Source organism: Hypanus sabinus, chromosome 12 (assembly GCF_030144855.1).
Source record: "Hypanus sabinus isolate sHypSab1 chromosome 12, sHypSab1.hap1, whole genome shotgun sequence".
Classification (NCBI taxonomy): Eukaryota; Metazoa; Chordata; class Chondrichthyes; order Myliobatiformes; family Dasyatidae; genus Hypanus; species Hypanus sabinus.
In genome coordinates this window covers 108,712,975-108,736,985 of record NC_082717.1, presented here as the reverse complement: position 1 = coordinate 108,736,985, position 24,011 = coordinate 108,712,975, and the positions used below count along the sequence as shown (strand labels likewise).

The 24,011-nt window shown below is 47.5% G+C and overlaps 1 protein-coding gene across 4 annotated transcripts in view; it reads left to right on the top strand.

Annotated features, from left to right (window-relative positions):
- Positions 1–3,907: 3,907 nt before the first annotated feature.
- Positions 3,908–24,011, top strand: part of arfgef3 (ARFGEF family member 3) — a 650,801-nt gene continuing 630,697 nt past the window's right edge. For 3 of the 4 annotated variants that reach the window (XM_059986710.1, XM_059986711.1, XM_059986709.1), the window contains exon 1: positions 3,908–4,512. In XM_059986710.1, coding sequence (XP_059842693.1) covers positions 4,428–4,512 — 85 coding nt within the window. In that variant the 5' untranslated portion in view covers positions 3,908–4,427. The remainder of the gene's footprint in view (positions 4,513–24,011) is intronic. The other variant, XM_059986713.1, reaches the window with a different exon arrangement.

The window sequence follows — 24,011 nt, the reverse complement described above, 5'->3', positions numbered from 1 at the left end:
TAAATGGACAAACGCTGAGGGCAGAGGGAGAGTTCAGAGAATAGAGCAGACAGATCGGGGGCTGATGTGCCAGTGTGGGAGGGTTGCCCTGCCAGACACGTCCGTCAGGTGTGATATTAACCCTAGGGAGCTTCCATGGCACCACAGATACAAAACCTCACACACCAACCTCACTGAAAGTGAGCTTTCTGGTCCACGAACATTTGAATCATGAGGGGCCGGCTCTTTGGTCCTTAAACCTGCTCTGTCGTGCAATATAATCTTAGCCAAAACAACTTTTTAACCTCAGCTCTTTCAAGGTGAGACAGATGAGATTTAAAAGGGAGCTGAGCATCAACGTTTCCACACAGAAGGCGATGCCCCGATGCCAGGTTGAAGCAGGTGTAAAGCCAGAGTTTGAAAGAAATTTGGACGGTTACACAGATGGATGCCAGGATGGGCAGAGATCTCTCCTGAAGCTCCTTACCCCCCGCTAGCCTGCAAGTCGCCCTTAGGCGAGGTTTAGCAACTGCTGAGCACCCACCCCGATCAGAGTCACATGAAGCCATGGGTGCAAACGGTGGATGTTCGTATGTGTCTCACAAGTCCCAGTTATGCAACCACTGACGCCAGGCAGACCATCTCTGAAGAGTATTGATAATGGCTGGGGTCGCCCGTCTTGCAAAGACACTGCCTGGAAGAAGGTAGTGGCAAACAACTTCTGCAGAAAATTTTACCATGCCATGGAGACCTTGATCACCCACGTCACACGACTCGGCACAGAATGATGATGGCATAGAGAGGAAAGGTCTAGAGGACACAGGTTATAGTCAGATAGGATGAGCCTGGATGGACATCTTGGTTAGCATGTGCATGTTGGGCTGAATGGACTGTTTCCCTCCTGTATAACATTGTGGTTCTGCACGGTGACCTGTCATCCTTCCTACCATGAAGCTTTATCCCCTCTGATTGGATGAGACTAGAACTAGAGGTCATAGGTTTAAGGTGAAAAGTGAAATATTTAAGCAACACACACAAAATGCTGGTGGAACACAGCAGGCCAGGTAGCAACTACAGGGAGAAGCGCTGTTGACGTTTTGGGCTGAGACCCTTCGTCAGGACTAACTGAAAGAAAAGATAGTAAGAGATTTGAAAGTAGGAAGGGGAGGGGGAAATCCAAAATGATAGGAGAAGACCGGAGCGGGTGGGGTGAAGCTAAGAGAGCTGGAGAAGGGAAAGGATCATGGGATGAGAGGCCTAGGGAGAAAGAAAGGGTGACAGGAGCACCAGAGGGAGATGGAGAATAGGAAAATAGTGATTGTGAGAGGGGCAGAGAGAGAAAAAAAGGAGGGGGAAATAAATCAGGAATGGGGTAAGAAGGGGAGGAGGGGCATTAACGGATGTTAGAGAAATCAATGTTCATGCCATCAGGTTGGAGGCTACCCAGCCGGTATATAAGGTGTTGTTCCTCCAACCTGAGTGTGGCTTCATCTTGACAGTAGAGGAGGCCATGGATAGACATATCAGAATGGAAATGACGTGGAATTAAAATGTGTGGCCACTGGGAGATCCTGCTTTCTCTGGCGGACCGAGCGTAGGTGTTCGGCGAAGCGGTCTCCCAGTCTGCATCGGGTCTCACCAATATATAAAAGGCCACACTGGGAGCACCGGACGCAGTATACCACACCAGCCGACTCACAGGTGAAGTGTCGCCTCACCTGGAAGGACTGTCTGGGGCCCTGAATGGTGGTGAGGGAGGAAGTGTAAGGGCAGGTGTAGCACTTGTTCCGCTTACAAGGATAATTGCCAGGAGGGAGATCGGTGGGAAGGGATGGGGGGGAATGAGTGGACAAGGGAGTTGCGTAGGGAGTGATCCCTGTGAAAAGGAGGGAAAAATGTGTTTGGTAGTGGGATCCCATTGGACGTGGTGGAAGTTACAGAGAATTATATGTTGGACTTGGAGGCTGGTGGGGTGGTAGGTAAGGACAAGGGGATCCCTGTCCCGAGTGGGGTGGTGGGCGGATGGGGTGAGGGCAGATGTGCGGGAAATGGGAGAGATGCATTTGAGAGCAGAGTTGATGGTGGAAGAAGGGAAGCCCCTTTGTTTAAAAAAGGAAGACATCTCCTTCATCCTGGAATGAAATGCCTCAACCTGAGAGCAGATGCGGCGGAGACGGAGGAATTGCGAGAAGGGGATAGCATTTTTGCAAGAGACAGGGTGGGAAGAGGAATAGTCCAGGTAGCTGTGAGAGTCTGTAGGCTTATAGTAGATATCAGTAGATAAGCCGTCTCCAGAGATGGAGACAGAAAGATCACGAAAGGGGAGGGAGGTGTCGGAAATGGACCAGGTAAATTTGAGGGCAGGGTGAAAGTTGGAGGCAAAGTTAATGATGTCAACGAGCTCAGCATGTGTGCAGGAGGCAGCACCAATGCAGTCGTCGATGTAGCGAAGGAAAAGAGGGGGACAGATACCCGAATAGGCTTGGAACATGGACTGTTCCACAAAGCCAACAAAAAGACAGGCAATAGCTGGGACCCATACGGGTGCCCACGGCTACACCTTGGGTTTGGAGGAAGTGGGAGGAGCCAAAGGAGAAATTATTGAGAGTGAGGACTAATTCCGCTAGATGGAGGGGAGTGGTGGTAGAGGGGAACTGGTTAGGTCTGGAATCCGAAAAGAAGCGGAGAGCTTTGAGACCTTCCTGGTGGGGGATGGAGGTATATAGGGAGTGAAATATTTTGAGGGGGAGCCTCTTCTCTCAGAGGATGGTACAAGTATGGAAGTGATAGATGTAGATTAAATTAGACCATAAGATATAGGATCAGACGTAGGTCATTTGGTCCATTGACTCTGTTCTGTCCTTTCACCATGGCTGATGTTTTTCCCGTCAGCCCCAATCTCCTGCCTTCTTTCCATATCCCTTCATGTCCTGACCAATCAAGACTTTATCAACCTCTTCCTTAAATACACATGATGACTTGGCCTCCACAATTCCACAGATTCACCAATCTTGAGCTAAAGAAATTCCTCCTCATCTCCATTCTAAAAGGATGTTCCTCTTATTTGAGGCTGTGTCCTGTAGTCTTAGACTCTCCCACCACAGGAAACAACCTCTCCACAAAGGCCTTTCACCATTCGATGGGTCATCCCTCATTCTTCAGGCCCGGAGCCATCAAACTCTCTTCATATGACAAGCCATTCAATCCTGGGATCCTTTTCGAGAATTCATTTTGACCCTCTCCAAAGTCAGCCCATCTTTTCTAAGATAAGGGGCACGAAACTGCTCACAATATTCCGGGTGAGGCATCCTGACCAGATGGCGTGAACCCCAAGGTCCTGAAGGAACCTCATTTGAGTCCTCTCAGAGATAGGTACATGGACGGGAGAGGTATGGAGGGCAATGGTCCAGGTGCAGGTCGATGGCACTATACAGAAGACCAGGGAGAGCCAGACTAGATGGGCCAAACGGTCTGCTTCTGCACTGTAGTGCTCTATGACTCTATACAGGAGCAGAATTATGACTTTTCCCCATTGAATCTGCTCTGCCATTCAATCTGTTGGTTTTTTTTAATCAACCCTCTTCTTACCAAACATGAGTTGATCAACCTCTGTGTTAAATACTCCCCCTCCCACCCCCGTCCCATGTGGTAATAAATTCTAGAGATTCACTACCCACTATCCGGAGAAATGCCCCCTCATCTCAATTCTAAAGGGATGTTTCTTTATCCTGTGCAGGAAAATCCTCAACTAGGCTCTTGAGTATCCAAACTCGAGGAAATCTGCAGATGCTGGAAATCCAAAACAACACACAAAATGCTGGAGGAACTCGGCAGGTCAGACGGCATCCGTGGAGTCGCATAAACTGCATATTCCTCTCCAGGGAGGCTGCTGTCTGACCTGCCGAGTTGCTCCACCATTTTGAGTGTGTTTTGAAGCGTTGTGGTTCTTGCATCAATATCGTTGATTGGCTGAAGGCATTGGAGCCGGATCTGGAGCGGCAGAGAGCCTGCTGTCGGAACAGGGGGTCGAGCGGCGTGCGAGGGGAAAGTAATTAGCGCTGCGTGGAGAGGCGAGAGCGGCTACGAAAGGGAGTGGCGACGCCGGCTGCCTGGTTTTATTTCACTTCGGCCCAGCGTGCTCCGGTTCCGGGCTTTGGAGGATGTCGGTGTGTGTACGCATCCTCCCACTGAGCTGGGCTCGGCGTGTGTCCGCCTCCCGGGCTCCCAGCCCGGCGTAACCCAGATATAATTCACCTCCACCGCCGGCCGCGGGGACGTGTCCTTCGGGGGGATTTGGCTGTGTTTATTTGACGGTCCCACCCCCGCTTTCCCCTCCTCCTCTGGACACTAACGCAACGCCAGTCAACAGCGTAAGCGGGGCTTCTCTCTACGGGTTTAATTTAAATAGAATCGCCCCGGCTCGTTTCTTGCCCCTGCCTGCCGGAGGAATGGATGACATTTTGAAGAAAATAGCCAAGGAAGCGTCTGGAAATAAATACAAGTCTTTAAGGGACGCCTGCAACTTGGCATGTGGTAAGCGACAATCTTTCTACCTTTCTGCCTGGCTGGGTTGTAACCTGTACATGGATATCCGCAGATTTTCCGCCAGCAGACATAAAATGACGTTTGGAATTTAAAGGAGCAGGGCAGCAGATAAATATCTTGTGCTGGCTTGTTACATGGATGGTGTGACTGGGTTATGCCTGTAAGGCTGTTTACACACAATCACGGGGGGGAGAGGTTGTCATTCGCTTAATCGTTCTCTTTATCCCGGGTTATTTTTCCCAATGTTTATTCAGTGCCCTTCTGGAAAATACTCTCTGCTTCTCCTCCAGCCCCTCAGGGTCACTGTGTAAAAGACCATAAGACATAGCAGAAGCAGGCCATTGGGCCCATCGCGTTTGGTCTATCATTGCATCATGGCTGATTTATCATTCCCCTCAACCCCATTCTCCCTCCTCCTTCCCATAACCTTTGACACCCTGACTAATCAAGAACCTAGCAACCTCTGCTTTAAATATACCCAATGACTTGTCCTCCTCAGCCATTTGATGCAATGATTTCCACAGATTCACTGCCTGTAGACAGAAGAGATTCTGGAAATGGTGGAGATCTGGAATGACGCACACAGGAAGCAGACTGAATCTGCAGAGGGAAATGGACGGTAAAAGTTTCAGGCCAGTCCTGATGAAGGGTCTCGACCCGAAACGTTGACTGTTCATTTCCCTCCACTGAGCTCCTCCAGCTTTTTTGTGTGTTCACTGGCTCAAAAGATATTCTCATCCTTTCATTTTAAAACAGAGTATGCTGGAAATACTCAGCTGGTCAGGCAGCGTCTGTGGAGAGAGAAACGGAGCAGGTGTGGTTTGATGATGACCTTCCATCAGAGCTGGGAGGTTAGATAGTCAACAAGTTTAGTTTTGGAAAAGGGTGAGGGTTAGATACCCACAGAATACTGGAAAAACTTAGCAGAATAAGAAGCATGTATGGGGGTGGGGGGGGAATAAATAGTTGATGTTTCAGGCTGAGACCCTTCTTCGGGACTCTAATACCTGCAGGATCTCTTTAAGATAGACAAGTGTTGAGGTGTGGTCCATGGACAAGTTGAATGATGTAAGTGTTTGTGCTGGTAAAAGAATGTCTGAGTCATTCAGTGCAGAGCCAGGCCCTTCAGCCCATCAAGAGATGCAATAGGCGTGGCAAATCCTGAGCAACACACACCAGGTGCAGATAGGCAGCATCTGTGAAAGTGAATAAACACACAAAATTCTGGAGGTGCAGGAAATCCAGAGCAACACACACAAAATGCTGGAGGAACTCAGCAGGTCAAATAGCATTTATGGAAAAGAATAAACAGTCAAAGTTTTAGGCTGAGACCCTTCAAGACTAACTAGATTCTGGAATGGTTCCAGAGGATCGGAAAATTGCAGGTATCACTCTACTCTTCAAGAATGGAGGGGGGCAGAAAAAAGGACATTATAGACCATTTAGTCTGACCTCAGTGGTTGGGAAGATGTTGGAGTCAATTACTAAAGGATGTGGTTTTTAGGTACTTGGAGGCACATAGACCAAAGTTAGCATGATTTCCTTAAGAGGAAATCTTGCCAGAGAAATTGTTGAAACACTGAGAAAATAACAAGCAGGATAGACAAAGGAAATGCAGTGGACGTGGTGTACTTGGATTTTCAAAAGGCCTTTGACAAGGTGCCGCACATGAGGCTGCTTAGTAAGATGAGAGTCCACGGAATTACAGGAAAGATACTAGTGTGTATAGAGCAACTAGTGTGTATTGGAACCGCTTCTTTTAATATCATATGTCAGTGATTTGGATGACAGTACTGGTGGCTTTGTGGCCAAGTTTACAGGCAATACGAAGATAGGTGGAGGGGCAGGTAGTGTTGAGGAAGCAGAGAGGCTGCAGAAGGACGTGGACAGATTAGGAGAACGGGCAGAGAGCTGGCAGAGGGAATACAGTGTCGGGAAGTGTATGGTCGAGCACTTCGGTAGAAGGAATAAAAACATGGACTATTTTCTAAATGGGAAGAAAATTCAAAAACCTGTAAAGGGGCTTGGCAGTACTCATGCAGGATTCCCTAAAGGTTAATTTGCAGGTTGAGTCGGTGGTGAGGAAGGCAAATGCAATGTTAGCATTCGTTTCAAGAGGACTAGAATATAAAAGCAAGGGTTTAATGCTGGGCTGTTTAAGGCACCGGTGAGGCCTCACAGAGTATTGTGGGTAGTTTTGGGCCCCTTATTTAAGAAAGGATGTGCTGACATTGGAGAGGGTTCAAAGGAGGTTATTGAGAATGATTCCAGTAATGAAACACTTATTTTATGAGGAACAATTGATGGCTTGGGGTCTTTACTTGCTGGAATTTAGAAAAATGAGGAGGATCTTATTGAAACATACTGAATTTTGAACAGCCTAGGTAGAGTGGATGCGGAGAGGAAGTTTACGATGGTGGGGGAGTCTAGGACCAGAGGACACAGCCACACAATAGAGCTTTTCAAACTTTTTTATACCGTGGGCCCCTACAATTAACTGAGAGGTCCATGGCCCACAGGCTGGGGACCCCTAGATGAGAGGGGAGTCCATTTAGAATAGTAAGGAGGAGGAATTTCTTTAGCCAGAGGTGCTGAATCTGTGGAATTCAATGCCTCGGGCAGCTATGGAGGCCAGGCCATTGGGTGTATTTAAGATGGAGGTTGATGGGCTCTTGATTAGTCAGGGTGTGAAAGGTTATGGGGAGAAGGCAGAGGAATGGGGTTGAGAGAGAAATGGATCATTCATGATGAAGTAGCGGAGCAGACTTGATGGGCCGAATAGTCTGATTCTGTCCCTATGTCTTTTGGTCTTATCAACTCATTATGTCCATGTCAACCCTCAAGTATCCCGCTATACCAAATCCATTAGCCAGCATTTGCTTGGTGTTGATTGAAGTTCCCGTCCCGTGTCATGAGAGTATCTGTTTCCATCGTCTGTTCACTCAGACGGCACATTCCAGATTACAACCAGCCTTTGGTCTGAGAAAGGCCTAAGTAACAGGAGACGATGAAATCTGAAGAACCTAAAAAAAATTATAATTTTTTTCTCTCTTTTGAGCTCTTTCATTGAAGATGCTTTCAAAGTACATTTATCTGTTATCGAAGTATGTACGCAGTATACAACCCTGAAATTAATCTTCCCCGCAGACAGTCCCAATACAAAGAAGAACCTTGGAATAATCAAACATCAAACCTCCCCCACGTGCAAAAACAAATGCACAAACAGCAACAAAAAAAGAGTGAAATCACAGAATATAAAACACAAAATAAAAAGGCATATTTCAGTTCAGTTCAATGTTCATTATCTGCAGGCCACCCCACTTCAAACATCGCCTAAGAGTAGTAACCAGAACTAGAAATGTATCACATCATAAAAACAGAATTAGAGTCCAAATCGACAATCCGTGTGGATTAAACCTTGCACTGGCTCCGTCCTCTGACAGCATCGAGGGAGAGAGAGGTCACTCGAACGCAAGGGCCTTCCTTCGGGAGCAGTGAGTGAGAGAGAGCTAGAGACTGCCCTTGCAGACACCTTCTCCAGGAGCAATGAGTGAGAGGCTGGTAGAAGGTGCTGAACGCTCGCTTCAATTATTACAGTCTTCCTCAGCACTTCATTTGGTGAGAAATGGGGTCAATCGTGGGCCCGTACCCCGTCTCCAGGCCGCAGGCTTTGGACAAAGCCTTGGGGAACACTCTCAGGATTTTGCTGCCGGAGAGTTTGGGAGCTTTGTTGTGGATAGCACACTTGCTCTGAATCAGGAGTCAGCAGAGAGACGGGACTTCGGCCTATCCAGGAGGATGCGGACTCAAGTCTCGCTCCATAGCCGAGCAGGAAAAGTCTCGGATGTTGTTCTGCTGTGCAGCATTGTCTACGGTGTTTTCTCGTCTTGGATGTAAAGGACTATGTGAAGGTGAACAAAAGGACTCTTGTCCAATAGGTACACTTTCTCTAATGTTCTTTGAAAGCTTCCTATCCTGATGCACCATAGCTTTGATGGCAGCTGCTCTGCCCAAGACCACAAAGTATTGTGGAAAGTTTTAGGGAGGGCCTCTCTAAACAGTCCATGAACACTGCCTCACTATCCCTCTTTTACACTGGTTACCTCTTAACTTACGCTGACACCACTTAACAGCAAATTTCCCAACTTGCATGAGTTATGTCAGATTCTTATTTGGATTTTGACTGTGGACACAGCCTGGTCCAGCACGCAAACTAGTCTCCTCTTCACTGACTCTGCCTCAAGCAAGCAACGGACGTAATCAGAAACACAAGAGGTTCTACGGACGCCGGAAATACACACACAGGTGCACAAACAATGCTGGAGGAATTCAGCAGGCCAGGTAGGATGAATGGAAGTGAATTAACAGTCCATGTTTCAGTCTGACACCCTTTATCAGGACTGAAGAGGAAAGGGGCAGAATCCTAAATCTGGGGGAGGGGGGTAAGGAGTAGACAAGGACCCCTGCCAACTCGGTCATTCTTTCTTCTCCCATTTTCTCTGCAGAAGAGAGAAATTCATGAAAGCACTCACCACAATACTCCTGACACAGTGGTGTCAAGAAAACAACATCTCACTCAATGTCGCAAAAACAAAGGAGCTGGTTGTGGATTACAGGAGGAATGGAGACAGGCTAACCTCTTATTGACATCAATGGATCTGGGGTTGAGAGGGTGAACAGCTTCAACTCCCTCAGCATAAACATCACTGAGGATCTCACATGGTCTGTACATACAGGCTGTGTGGTGAAAAAACCACAACAGCGCCTCTTTCACCTCAGACAGTAGAAGAAATTTGGTATGAGTCCCCAAATTCTAAGAACTTTCTAAAGGGGCACAATGACTGGCTGCATCACTGCCTGGTTGGGAACTGTACTTCCCTCAATCGCAGGACTCTGCAGAGAGTGGTGCGGACAGCCCAGCGCATCTGTAGGTGTGAACTTCCCACTATTCAGGGCATTTACAAAGACAGGTGTTTAAAAAGTGCCCGAAGGATCATTGGGGACCCAAGTCACCCCAACCACAAACTGTTCCAGCTGCTACCATCTGGGAACTGGTATCGCAGCATAAAAGCCAGGATCAACAGGCTCCGGGACAGCTTCTTCCACCGGGCCATCAGACTGATTAATTCACCCTGATATAATTGTATTTCTATGTTATATTGACTGTCCTGTTGTACATACTATTTATTATAAATTACTTTAAATTGCACGTTGCATGTTTAGATGGAGACACAAAGATTTTTACTCATGTAAAGGGAGGATGTAAGTAATAAAGTCAATTGAATTCTTGAACAGTTTCTGTCCTGTTATCAGACTGCTGAACAGACATCTCACACACTAAAGATCAATCCTTGATCTCTCGATCTATCTCGTTGTGGACCTTGCACGTTATGGACATACTGTTCCTACACTACACTCAGTGGCCACGTTATCGGTTACCTCCTGTACGTAGTAGAGAGGCCACTGGGTGTATGTTTGTGGTTTTCTGCTGCTGTAGCCCATCCACTTCAAGGTTTGATGTGCAGTCATACAAGTGTATGTAATATAGTGAGCACTGAGTGTCTGTCAATCATTAACAGGCAGACCAAGCTTTTCACTGTATCTTGGTATATGTGAGAACAATAAACCAGTGCCATCGCCAGGGCTGGTTAGTGGAGAGGCAGGTTTGAACACCCTGCGAAATCCATTTCAATCCTCAGTCAGACCACATTTGTGGTAGCGTGTGCTCTTCCGGTTGCCACGTTACCAAGGCGATACAGACGCGCAGGAGAGGATGCACAGATCATTTGTAGATATGATAACAAAAGACCAAGAGGTTTACCAGGATGCGGCCCAGTCTTGTTCAGAGAGCATGCTTTATGAGGATGTGTTGAGCGAGCTAGAACTTTTCTCTTCATAGCGAAGCACGGTGACAGGTAACTTGAAGAGGGTGCGTGTGATGAAAAGAGACATAGATCGTGTGGATAGAGAGAGATTTTTTCCCCAGGATGGAACTGGGGACATGATTTTAAGGTGATTGTAGAGGGGGGGATGTCAGAGATGGTGGGGTTTTTTTACACAGAGTGGTTGGTGCGTGGAACATTCTGCCGGGGTTGTGGTGGAGACAGCGACATTAGGTTACATTTAAGCAACACTTAGACACGCTCATGGACGATAGAAAAGTGGAGGTGTATGCAGGAGAGATGGTTAAGATTGATCTTGGAGTCGGTTCAGCGGTCAGCCACATTTTGTGAGCCGAAGAGCCGGCACTGTGCTGCAACGTTCTGCATTTCGGGAAAGTAATGGACAGTCTGTGGGTCTCTCTCTTCTGGTTACAGAAGGCTGAAGGAGACAGACTGACCCTTAGCGTGTGAGAGGTCTGTTCAAGAGTCTGGTAGTGGCGTAGAAAGTGTCCAAGAGTATCGTGGTGAGTGCTTTCGGGCTTTTCTATCGTCCGTAGGGAAAATGGGAGGAGAAGGAATGACCAGGTGTCCCTTGGCATTCAAGATGAGGTAGTAAATTGGACTAGACATTGGCTTTGTGGGAGAAGCCAGAGAGTGCTGATAGATGGCTGCCTTTCTGACTGGAGGCCTGTGACTAGTGGAGTGCCACAGAGATCGGTGCTGGGTCCATTTTTGTTTGTGATCTGGATGAGAATGTACTTAACTGGATGAGCAGATTTTTCGGATGACACAGAGGTTGGGAGTGTGGTGGAGAGTGAAGTAGACTATCAGAGCTTGCATTGGGATCTTGACCAGCTGGAAAACTGAGCTGAAAAATGGCAGCTGGAATGTAATGCAGACAAGTGTGAGTTGTCACACTTTGGTAGGACCAACTAGGGTAGGTCTTACACAGTGTGGTAGCTTGGTGCTATCCTGACAGGAAATCTACATACAATGTTGACGGAGACCGTGGTTCGGCACCATTATGACAGAAAATCTAGATACAGTGTCGACGGAGACTACGGTTCGGCACCATTATGACAGGAAAACTGTAGTGTGTGTGTGTGTGTGTGTGTGTGTGTGTGTGTGTGTCTATAGTATAAAAATGTAGTATTGGTGTTTACACTTTTGTTGCTAGATGTGGTATGTTCATGGTATGAAGTGATTAGGAATATTATCCGAACAGTATAACACCATATGTCTGAGCCAAGACCTTGACAGTCATCACAGCTTGGCGCCATCTTGGCTGGAAGGCTTAGAGTGTGCTTGAGGGAGAAGGGTTTTGGAGGGTCATACTGATGGATTAGCTGAGGGAATATGGGAAATGAGTTGTAGCATGGATTGTTAGGGCCGAATGGCCTGCACCTTTACCATGCACCATGAGCAATGCCACATAAGCTGCTTTTCTAGATAATTTTAAATCTCAAAATGCTTGACAGCCTCAGGAAGGACATTAAGCGTGTTACTGTGGTAAAGCAGCCAGCTTTTACCAAGCTGCAGGAAGATAATGGCAGTGTTTTCAGTAATGTTGATCAGGAATAAATATTGGTTTATTATGTCATGTGTACTGAGTCACAGTTTACCACTTTGCTTGTGTGCCCTCCAGGCCATTTATATCTTATGTAAGCACATTGAGGAGGTAAAGAAAACAGAATGTGTAATATGCACCCAGTGGCCACTTTATTAGGTACACCCGCACTTCATTAATGCAAATATCTAATCAGTCACTCACGTGGCAGCAACTCAATGCATAAAAACAAGCAGATATGGTCATGAGGATCAATTGTTGTTCAGATCTCATCTCCTCTACAGTCTCCGTCAGCACAGGTGTACCAGAATGCTGAGCTCCCTGTTCTACTCGCTTTGCGCTTGTGACTGTGTGGGTCAGCAGAGCTCCAACACCCTATTCACGTTCGTTGTTGGCACCACTGTCACTGGCCGAATCAAAGGTGGTGATGAATCTGCATGTAGGAGGGAGATTGAAAATCTGGCTGAGCGGAGCCACAACAACAATGTCAGCAAGACCAAGGAGCCGATTATTGATTCAGGAGGAGGAAACCAGAGGTCCATGAGACAGTCCTCACTGGGAGATCAGAGGTGGAGAGGGTCAGCAACTTTAAATTCTTCAAAGGTTATTATTTCAGAGGACCTGTTCTGGTCCTTCAAAGTTTGCGAAGATTCAGCATGACATCTAAAACCTTGAGAAACTTCTGTAGATGTGTATTGACTGGCTGCATCACAACCTGTTACGGAAACACCAATGCCCTTGAACACAAAGTTGTGCCTTAAGTAGAGGATATGGCCCAGTCCATCATGGGTAAAGCCCTCCCCACCACTGAGCACATCTACATGAAGTGATGTTGCAGGAAAGCAGCATCAGAGACAAACGAGAAAATCTGCAGATGCTGGAAATCCAAGCAACGCACACAAAATGCTGGAGGAACTCACCTGTCCTGCTGAAGGGCTTCAGCCCAAAATGTCAACTGTACTCTTTTCCATAGATGCTGCCTGGCCTGCTGAGTTCCTCCACCATCTTGTGTGTGTTGCTTTCATCATCAGGGAACATCACCACCCAGGACATGTTCTCTTCTCACTCCTGCCATCAGGAAGAAGGTACAGGAGCCTCTGGAGTCACACCACCAGGTTCAGGACCAGTTATTACCCCTCAACCACCAGGCTCTTGAACCAAAGGGGACAACTTCACTTGCCCCGTCACTGAAATGTTCCCACAACCTATCGACTCTTTTTCAAAGATTCTTCATCTCTTGTTCTCGACATTGATTGCTTATTTATTTTTCATTATTATTTCTTTTTTTTTGCTTTTGCACATCTTGATGTCTTTTGGACACTGGTTGCATCCCCAGGTTGGTGCAGTTTTCCATTGATTCAGTTATGGTTATTATTCTATGTTTTTATTGAGTATTCCCACAGGAAAATGAACCTCAGGGTTGTATATGGTGACGAATATGTACTTTGATAATAAACTTACTTTGAAGTTTGAGCATCAGAATGGGGAAGAAATGTGATCTAAGTGACTGACTTGGGGGCATTCTTTGGGGCACTCCTGTTTTTGTGGATGTTTGCGAAGAAAAAGAGTTTCAGGATGTATATTGTATACATTTCTCTGACATTAAATGTGCTTTTTGAACCTTTTTATTATTGACCGTGGAATGATTGTTGGTGCCAGATGGGGTGGTTTGAGTATCTCAGAAACTGATGATCTCCTGGGATTTTCACACACAACAGTCTCTAGAATTTACAGAGAATGGGGTGAAAAAAAACAGTGAGCGACAGTTCTGTGGGTGAAAATGCCTTGTCAGAGGGGAATGGCCCGACTGCTTCAAACTGACAGGAAGGTGACAGTAACTCAAATAACCATGTGTTACAACAGTAGTATGTGGAAGAACGTCTCTGAACACACAACACGTCAAACCTTGAAGTGGGTGGGCTACAGCAGCAACAGACCATGAACATACACTCAGTGGCTAATTTATTTGATACAGGACGTACTGAATGTATTGCACTCAATGATCCTTTTGTTCCAGGGTCATTGAGTCACACAGCTTAGAAGATGCCTCTTGACCCACAAGTCCCATTGTGCCAATCTACACCAATCCCAGTTATCTGCATCATGTTTGTAGTTGATGATGTTTGGAGTAGATACCTAAATCTTCAGTAAAAGTTCAATGTAAATTTATTATCTAAGATATGTATGGTACCATATATCACACTCGACTTCATTTTCTTGGGGGCATAGTCAGTAAATCCAAGAAACACAATAGAATCAATGAAAGACTGCACCCAACAGGACGGACAAGCAACCAATATGCAAAAGACAACAAACTGCAAAATAATATAAAAGATAAATACAGGAGCTTTTGGAAGTCAGTCCATAGGGTGATTAGTGAGTGAAGTTATCTCCTTTGGTTCAAGAGCCTGATGGTTGAGGGTAATAATTGTTCCTGAACCTGGTGATGTGGGTCCTGAGGCTCGATAGCAGCAGTGAGAAGAGAGCATGGCCTGGGTGGTGGGGTCCTGGTGAGGACTGGTTCATAGACCTGGGTTAAGGAGTTGGTAAAGGCTGTCTCCAGCACATCCTTAAGCAGCTGATTCCAGGTTCTGACCAGTCTCAGTTGGAAAAACTCCTGCCACAGATGGCTCCGTCCCTCCCCTGTTTAACTTGTGCCTGCTTGTTTAGACACCCCGACCTTGGGTAAGAGAATCGATATCCGGTATGTAATTACTGACATGAAATTTGTTGTAGTGTGGCAACGGTATAGTGCTTTCCATTAAAATTATTACAAGTTGCAATATAAATATAAAACTAGTGTGAAAGAGGAACAGATTTGTATTGGTTTATTATTGTCACATGTATTGAGATACAGTGAAAAGCTTACCTTGAACTCTGTTCATACAGATCAGATCATTACACAGTGCATTGAGGTAAAACAGTGACGATACAAAATGAAGTGTAACAGCTGCAGAGAAAGTAGACAAAGTATAAGATCATAAAGCGATATAGCTTGTGAGTCCAAGCATCCATCCCATCATACAAGAAGTCTGTTCAAGATTCTGGTCACAGTGGGACAGAAGCTGCCCTTGAGCCTGGTGGTACGGGCTTTCAGGCTTTTGTATCTTCTGCTCGATGGGAGAGAATGTCAGGGGTGGGCGGGATGTTTGATTAGGCAGTGAGAAGTGCAGATCGAGTCCATGGAGGGGATTCCCGTGACGTGGTGAGCCGTGTCCACAACTCTACAGTTTCTTGTGGTCAAGGGCTGACCAGTCGCCGTACCAAACCGTTATGCATCCAGCCAGAATGCTCTCCATGGTGCGTCAATAAAAGTTGGGAAGAGTTGAAAGGGACATGTTGAATTTCTTTAGCGTCCTGAGGAAGTAAAGGCATTCGTGAGCTTTCTTGTCCACGGTTGGTCAGTACAGTGACGATCAGACCCGGGAACTTGTTGGTCCCAACCTCAGCACTGTTGAGGTAGATAGCAGCACGTGCACTAACTCCCTTCCAGAAGCCAGCAACTAGCTCTTTAGTTGTCATCTCATTTCCAAATTTCCTGGCAGTGCAATCTATTTCTCCCCGTCTAATGTTCTGAGCACCTACATTAGATCTCACAAAGCTTTGTCCTTGTTTTCTCAAGATCAGCTCATTCCCAAACCATTCCAATTATTCCGTACAAAAATGTTGGAGGAAATCAGCAGGTCAGTGAGTGTCCATGAAGGGAAATGAACGGTCGACATTTTGGCCAACACTCTTCATTGAGACTGGAAATTCTCTTTATTCTTTAGGAAATATAGCTTGTGAGGCCAAGCATTATTGAAACAGTCCACATTTTGGATTCCCCTTTATAGATGCTGCCTGACTTGCTGAGTTCCACCAGCCTTTTCTGGGTGTTACTCAAGAATTCCACCATCTGTATAATTTCTCGTGTATAGTTACTTCATCCTCCCCAGATCCGCGAGGTTGTTCCTACCCACACCCAATGAATTCCTCCAGCTGAGTACTAAGCAGGAGATTGGCTTCCTGCTTTTCTCCTGTTAGGAAGCCTTCGAACATAAAGCACAGCAGAGCATCCCTTTGGTCCATGATGTTGTGATGGCCTTTTAACCTACTCTAAGATCAATGTAACCCTTCGCCGTTAAATAGACCACCATTTTCTGTCTCTCATGTGCCCATCATAAATATCCCTAATGTATCTGCCTCTACCACCATCCCAGGCAGTGTGTTTCATGCCCCCCCCCCCTACTCTCTGGTTAAAAAGACCACCTCTGACATCTCTCCTCCCCTCAATTTTCTTTTACTCACCTAAAACAGGTCCTCTGGTATTGGCCAATGCCGCTCTGGGAAAAAGGCTCTGGCTGTCCACTCTATCTAGGCCTCTTGTCAGCTTGTACACCACAGTAGTGTAGCGGTTAGCGTGGTGCCTCTACAGCTCGGGGTGTCGGAGTTCAGACTTCAATCCCAGTGTCCTCTGTCAGGAGTCTGTCCATCCTCCCTGTGAAATGTGTGGGTTTCCTCCCACAGTCCAAAGACGTACTGGTTAGTAGGTTCATTGGTCATTGTAAATTGTCCCTGATCCGGTTAGGGTTGTTGGGTGCCGTGTCCCGAACGGCCGCAAGGGCTTACTCCACGACGTATCTTTAAATAAAATTAAAATTAAAAAAAATAAAGTCACCGCTCACTCATCTTCTTTTGCTTCAAAGTGAAAAGCCCTAGCACTCTCAACCTATCCTCTCTAATCCATATCGCAGCCTGATGAGACCCCCGGTTTCCTTGGCTGCATACGTCTAGGGAATACACGCTCCAGTCCAATCCTACGACAGGTTCTCTCCAGCGAAGTCTCTCTTCATCGTCCCACCGAACGAAAGACCCAGCTCAGACCGGTCGGTGTCAGGCACACAACATGGAAACACACTCTCCTCATTGGACAGCTCACATTCCAAAGCACCCATTATCTCTAACCATAAGCCAAACACTGCTCCTACAGAAAGACTCGCACGTTCCACGTGACCAAGATGGCAGCGCAACGCAGTTTGCAGCGGCCAATCCTAATCTGATGAAAAACAGACGTGGGAGCACGGAGGAACATCTGGAGATCTCCAGGAAGGCCTTCTTCGTTGCTGCTGCTGTTGTGAGGTCCGGGTCTCTGCTGGGAAGAACAGGCCCCCAGTCCTCGGGGTCGCGTTACTGGTGGCCGTTGGTTGGGGGGGGCGTTGTAGTGCGCTCGGTGGAGGATGGTACAGAGAGGCTGTGCCGGAGGGGGTGGTCGGAGGCTCGGAGGTTCGACGGGCTCGGAGTCCGGGGCGGTCGGGGTGCTTTCGTTGTGTGCTGCGTCTGCGAGGCTGAGTTGGGCAGCGACATGGAAGTCCATAGCGGGGGTACTCCCTTCTGCCACCGGCGTGGGATGGCGAGTCTGTCGGGACCCTGGGGACTTGTGGAAACTGTGTGCTGATTTCTTTCGAACTTATAGTCCTTTAACATCTTTGGACTATTTTTACTGTGCCCATGGTCTGTTTTTTATCAATTATGCTATTGTTTGCACTGTTGTAACTATGTGGTTTTGTGCAGGTCTTGTAGCTTTAGTTTTTGGTCTTGTTTTGTCTGGTGGAATTGGAGCTGCTTTCCGGGGAACGCGCTAAGACGGTAGCGCGATATTAATACGCAGCAGCCTCTCCGGACTCTGGATTTGGGGATTACCAAACGTTATGTGGATTTTCTGCTGTAGTCTGTTTTGTCGTGTGCTTTTGTGATATCATTCTGGAGTAACGTTGTCTCATTTTTTAACTGCTTTTCATTTGTGGTTTCAAAATGACAATAAACTGAAACTGAACTGAACTGAACCATTGCATTAGCAGGGAAACCTTTCCCAGCATGTTATACTGTTAAATCTCCTCTGCACCCTCTCTAAAGATTCCATAACGAGGCTACCAGAACTGAACACAATACTCCCAAGTGTGGTCTAACCAGGGTTTTATAGAGCAGCCACACCACCTCACAGCTCTTGAACTCAATCAGTCCCCTGATTAATGGAAGCCAAAGCATCATACGACACACCATGCAACTTCTTACCAACTCCATCAACTTGCACTGACAACGTTGAGGGATCTACGGTGTGGGTGCCAAGCTCCCGCTGTTCCACACACGCTGAGGAACCCTATCATTAACTCTGTCCTCTGCCTTCAAGGTGTCTCCCTTCGCATGTTTCTGTTGTTTGTTTATTTAGTGATACTGCACTGTGACATGCCCCTTCCAGCCCAAAGAGCCCACTTATCTGACCAATTAAGCTACTTCTTTTGGATTGTGGGGGGAAAAGCAGAAACCACACGGTCACAGTGAGAATGTACAAACCTCTTACAGACAGCAGAGGGAATTGAACCTGGGTTGCTGCTGCTGTCATAGTGGCACGTTAATCGCTGCACTACTGGACTTCTCCCATTTGCCACTCCCAGCTCTGCATCCCAATGCAACCTTCAACAACACTCCCCCTCCACACTAACCACAACCAGCCCTCGTTAACACAAGGCATTCTGTGTGTTAACCCTCACTGAGACATTCCTTGATTGAGCTTGGGTTGAAGGCAGTGGTGGGTTGCAGGGGTTAAAGGAGTGATGCACTGCCTCAGAGCAGGGTGTATTAGTGCCACCCACTCACTTGTGCTACCAACTTTGGGGAGATTAATGTGCCAGGCTTAAAACTCCCGTGGCGCTGTTCCTGATGAATGTAAACTCGAGATTCTGCAGAAAGTATAAACACACACAAAGCGGAGGGACTCAGCAGGTCAGGCAGCAGCTATGGAGAGGGAATAACAGTTGACGTTTCAAGCTGAGACCCTTCATCAGGACTGTCTAATGTTCCTTTCCATTTCTCAAAGTTCAAAGTAAGTTTATTATCAAAGTACATATATTTCGCCATATGTCACCCTGAGATTCGTTTGCTTGTGGGCATTCACAACAGGACAAAGAAATACAATAGAGTCACCGAAAAACTACACAGAGATGGACAAGCAACCAACGTGCAAAAGAAGACAACGAGGGCAAATACAAAAAACATAAATAATACTGAGTTGGAGATTGCTTGGAAATGAGTCCATAGGTTGTGGAATCAGTTTAGAGTTGGTGGGCGGTGGAGCCTGGCGCTTTCTGCTGCAATAGGAGGTGGTGTAGGGGATGTTGATGAAATAGGTGGTGGAGAGGGAATGTTGATGAAATAGGAGGTGGTGGAGGGGATATTGATGAAATAGGAGGTGGTGGAGGGGGAATGTTGATGACATAGGAGGTGGTGGAGGGGATATTGATGAAATAGGTGGTGGAGGGGGAATGTTGATGAAATAGGAGGTGGTGGAGGGGATGTTGATGAAATAGGTGGTGGAGGGGGAATGTTGATGAAATAGGAGGTGGTGGAGGGGATATTGATGAAATAGGAGGTGGTGGAGAGGGAATGATGACATAGGAGGTGGTGTAGGGGATATTGATGAAATAGGTGGTGGAGGGGGAATGTTGATGAAATAGGAGGTGGTGGAGGGGATGTTGATGAAATAGGTGGTGGAGGGGGAATGTTGATGAAATAGGAGGTGGTGGAGGGGATATTGATGAAATAGGAGGTGGTGGAGAGGGAATGATGACATAGGAGGTGGTGTAGGGGATATTGATGAAATAGGTGGTGGAGGGGGAATGTTGATGAAATAGGAGGTGGTGGAGGGGGAATGTTGATGAAATAGGAGGCGGTGGAGGGGGAATGTTGATGAAATAGGAGGCGGTGGAGGGGGAATGTTGATGAAATAGGAGGTGGTGGAGGGGGAATGTTGATGAAATAGGAGGTGGTGGAGGGGATATTGATGAAATAGGAGGCGGTGGAGGGGGAATGTTGATGAAATAGGAGGTGGTGGAGGGGATATTGATGAAATAGGAGGTGGTGGAGGGGATATTGATGAAATAGGAGGCGGTGGAGGGGGAATGGATGAAATAGGAGGTGGTGGAGGGGATGATGAAATAGGAGGTGGTGGAGGGGTGTTGATGAAATAGGAGGTGGTGGAGGGGATATTGATGAAATAGGAGGTGGTGGAGGGGATATTGATGAAATAGGAGGCGGCGGAGGGGATGTTGATGTTGAAATAGGAGGCGGTGGAGGGGGATATTGATGAAATAGGAGGCGATGGAGGGGGAATGATGAAATAGGATTGTGGAGGGGATATTGATGAAATAGGTGGTGGAGGGGATATTGATGAAATAGGAGGTGGTGGAGGGGATATTGATGAAATAGGAGGTGGTGGAGGTGGATGTTGATGGAATAAGAGGTGGTGGAGGTGGATGTTGATGGAATAAGAGGTGGTGGAGGGGGATGTTGATGGAATAGGAGGTGGTGGAGGGGATGTTGATGGAATAGGAGGCGGTGGAGGGGATATTGATGAAATAGGTGGTGGTGGAGGGGGATGTTGATGGAATAGGAGGCGGTGGAGGGGGATGTTGATGGAATAGGAGGCGGTGGAGGGGGATGTTGATGGAATAGGAGGGTGGAGGGGGATGTTGATGGAATAGGAGGTGATGGAGGGGATATTGATGAAATAGGAGGTGATGGAGGGGATATTGATGAAATAGGCGGTGGAGGGGGATGTTGATGAAATAGAAGGCGGTGGAGGGGGATGTTGATGGAATAGGAGGTGGTGGAGAGGGATGTTGATGAAATAGGAGGTGGTGGAGGGGATATTGATGAAATAGGAGGTGGTGGAGGGGGTGTTGATGAAATAGGAGGCTGTGGAGGGGGATGTTGATGCTGAAGTAGGTGGTGGTGGGTGTTGATGAAATAGGAGGTGGTGGAGGGGGTGTTGATGAAATAGGTGGTGGAGGGGATATTGATGAAATAGGAGGTGGTGGTGGGGGTGTTGATGAAATAGGAGGCTGTGGAGGGGGATGTTGATGCTGAAGTAGGAGGTGGTGAAGTGGGTGTTGATGAAATAGGAGGTGGTAGAGGGGGTGTTGATGAAATAGGAGGTGGTGGAGGGGGTGTTGATGAAATAGGAGGTGGTGGAGGGGGATATTGATGAAATAGGAGGTGGTGGAGGGGGTGTTGATGAAATAGGAGGTGGTGGAGGAGGATGTTGATGCTTTCTGCTGTTTGTGCGGTGGGGGGCTTTGGGGAGGAGGTAACAGCGAGCAGTGGGGGGTGTGGGAATCATGAGTTATTTGGCTGAGGGTGGAAGGCCTCCGCAGTTGACAAGGGCAGTGATTGTACGGGAGACATGGATTCTAATGCTGTTCTGTTGTTCATTCTTTTTGGGGTCTTGCGGTTTTTGTGGATTTCTGTGAAAAATATGATTTTCAGGTTGTATACCGTACACGTTCTCTGATGATAAATGGAACCATTTGAGTCGAAGTGAGTGAAGTTATCCGCACTGGTTCAGGAGCTTGATGGTTGAGGGGTAATCACTGTTCCTGAGCCTGGTTCATGTAAGCAGAAAGAGATTCTGCAGATGCTGGAGATACTGGAGTAAACAGATGAGGTTTCTGGCCAAGACCCTGCCAGAGGCAGATGGATTAAGGACACTTAGGGAACTCCTAGGCATATCGATGAAAGAGAAACGGAGGGCTCAGTGGGAGGCAAGGTTACATTGATCTGAGAGTAGATTTTAAGGTTGACACAGCATAGTGGGCTGAAGAGCCTGTACTGTGGCGTAACTTTCTATGTTTCATATTCTTAAATGCCTAACTAATCCATTCTGCCTACAGAGCGTAATACCCTACACACTCCCAGTCAAATGCCAGTCCGAGGGCCTTTTAATTTACAAGAATGATTATTGATAATGTCATAATGTTTTATTTCTAATAGTTGCGACTTACTTTGTTTTAACCGAAACAAATGTTACGGTAGCATAACACTTTATAGCAGCAGAGACCCAGGTTCAATTCCTGCCACCGTCTGTAAGGTGTTTGTACGTTCTCCCCGTGTCTGCGTGGGTTTCGTCCTGGTGCTCCGGTTTCCTCCCACAGTCCAAAGGTGTACAGATTAAAAATTAATTGATCACATGGCTGTCACTGGGCAGAGCAGGTTAATTGGGCCGGGGGTGAGGGCCTGTTATACGTGGTTATCTGAGTTACTGTCGCCTTTCTGTCAGATTGCAGCAGTCTGTCCGTTCTCCTCTGACCTCCCTCATTAATTAACCAGGCGTTTTCACCCACAGAACCAGTCTGTCCATTCTCCTCTGACCTTCCTCATTAACCAGGCGTTTTCACCCACAGAACCAGTCTGGCCATTCTCCTCTGACCTCCCTCATTAACCAGGCGTTTTCACCCACAGAACCAGTCTGGCCATTCTCCTCTGACCTCCCTCATTAACCAGGCGTTTTCACCCACAGAACCAGTCTGGCCATTCTCCTCTGACCTCCCTCATTAACCAGGCGTTTTCACCCACAGAACCAGTCTGGCCGTTCCCCTCTGACCTCGCTCATTAACCAGGCGTTTTCACCCACAGAACCGTCTGGCCATTCTCCTCTGACCTCCCTCATTAACCAGGCGTTTTCACCCACAGAACCAGTCTGGCCATTCTCCTCTGACCTCCCTCATTAACGAGGCGTTTTCACCCACAGAACCAGTCTGGCCATTCTCCTCTGACCTCCCTCATTAACGAGGCGTTTTCACCCACAGAACCAGTCTGGCCATTCTCCTCTGACCTCCCTCATTAACCAGGGGTTTTCACCCACAGAACCAGTCTGGCCATTCTCCTCTGACCTCCCTCATTAACGAGGCGTTTTCACCCACAGAACCAGTCTGGCCATTCTCCTCTGACCTCCCTCATTAACCAGGCGTTTTCACCCACAGAACCAGTCTGGCCATTCTCCTCTGACCTCCCTCATTAACGAGGCGTTTTCACCCACAGAACCAGTCTGGCCATTCTCCTCTGACCTCCCTCATTAACCAGGCGTTTTCACCCACAGAACCAGTCTGGCCATTCTCCTCTGACCTCTCTCATTAACCAGGTGTTTCCACCCACAGAACCAGTCTGCCATTCTCCTCTGATCTCCCTCATTAACCAGGCGTTTTCACCCACAGAACCAGTCTGGCCATTCTCCTCTGACCTCCCTCATTAACCAGGCGTTTTCACCCACAGAACCAGTCTGGCCATTCTCCTCTGACCTCCCTCATTAACCAGGCGTTTTCACCCACAGAACCAGTCTGGCCGTTCTCCTCTGACCTCCCTCATTAACCAGGCGTTTTCACCCACAGAACCAGTCTGGCCGTTCTCCTCTGACCTCCCTCATTAACCAGGCGTTTTCACCCACAGAACCAGTCTGGCCGTTCTCCTCTGACCTCTCTCATTAACCAGGCGTTTTCACACACATAACCAGTCTGGCCATTCACCTCTGACCTCCCTCATTAATCAGGCGTTTTCACCCACAGAACCAGTCTGGCCATTCTCCTCTGACCTCCCTCATTAACGAGGAGTTTTCACCCACAGAACCAGTCTGGCCATTCTCCTCTGACCTCTCACATTAACCAGGCGTTTTCACCCACAGAACCAGTCTGGCCATTCTCCTCTGACCTCCCTCATTAACCAGGCGTTTTCACCCACAGAACCAGTCTGGCCATTCTCCTCTGACCTCCCTCATTAACCAGGCGTTTTCACCCACAGAACCAGTCTGGCCATTCTCCTCTGACCTCCCTCATTAACCAGGGGTTTTCACCCACAGAACCAGTCTGGCCATTCCCCTCTGACCTCCCTCATTAACCAGGCGTTTTCACCCACAGAACCAGTCTGGCCATTCTCCTCTGACATCCCTCATTAACCAGGCGTTTTCACCCACAGAACCAGTCTGGCCACTCTCCTCTGACCTCCCTCATTAACGAGGCGTTTTCACCCACAGAACAAGTCTGGCCATTCTCCTCTGACCTCCCTCATTAACCAGGCGTTTTCACCCACAGAACCAGTCTGGCCATTCTCCTCTGACCTCCCTCATTAACCAGGCATTTTCACCCACAGAACCAGTCTGGCCATTCTCCTCTGACCTCCCTCATTAACCAGTGGTTTTCACCCACAGAACCAGTCTGGCCATTCTCCTCTGACCT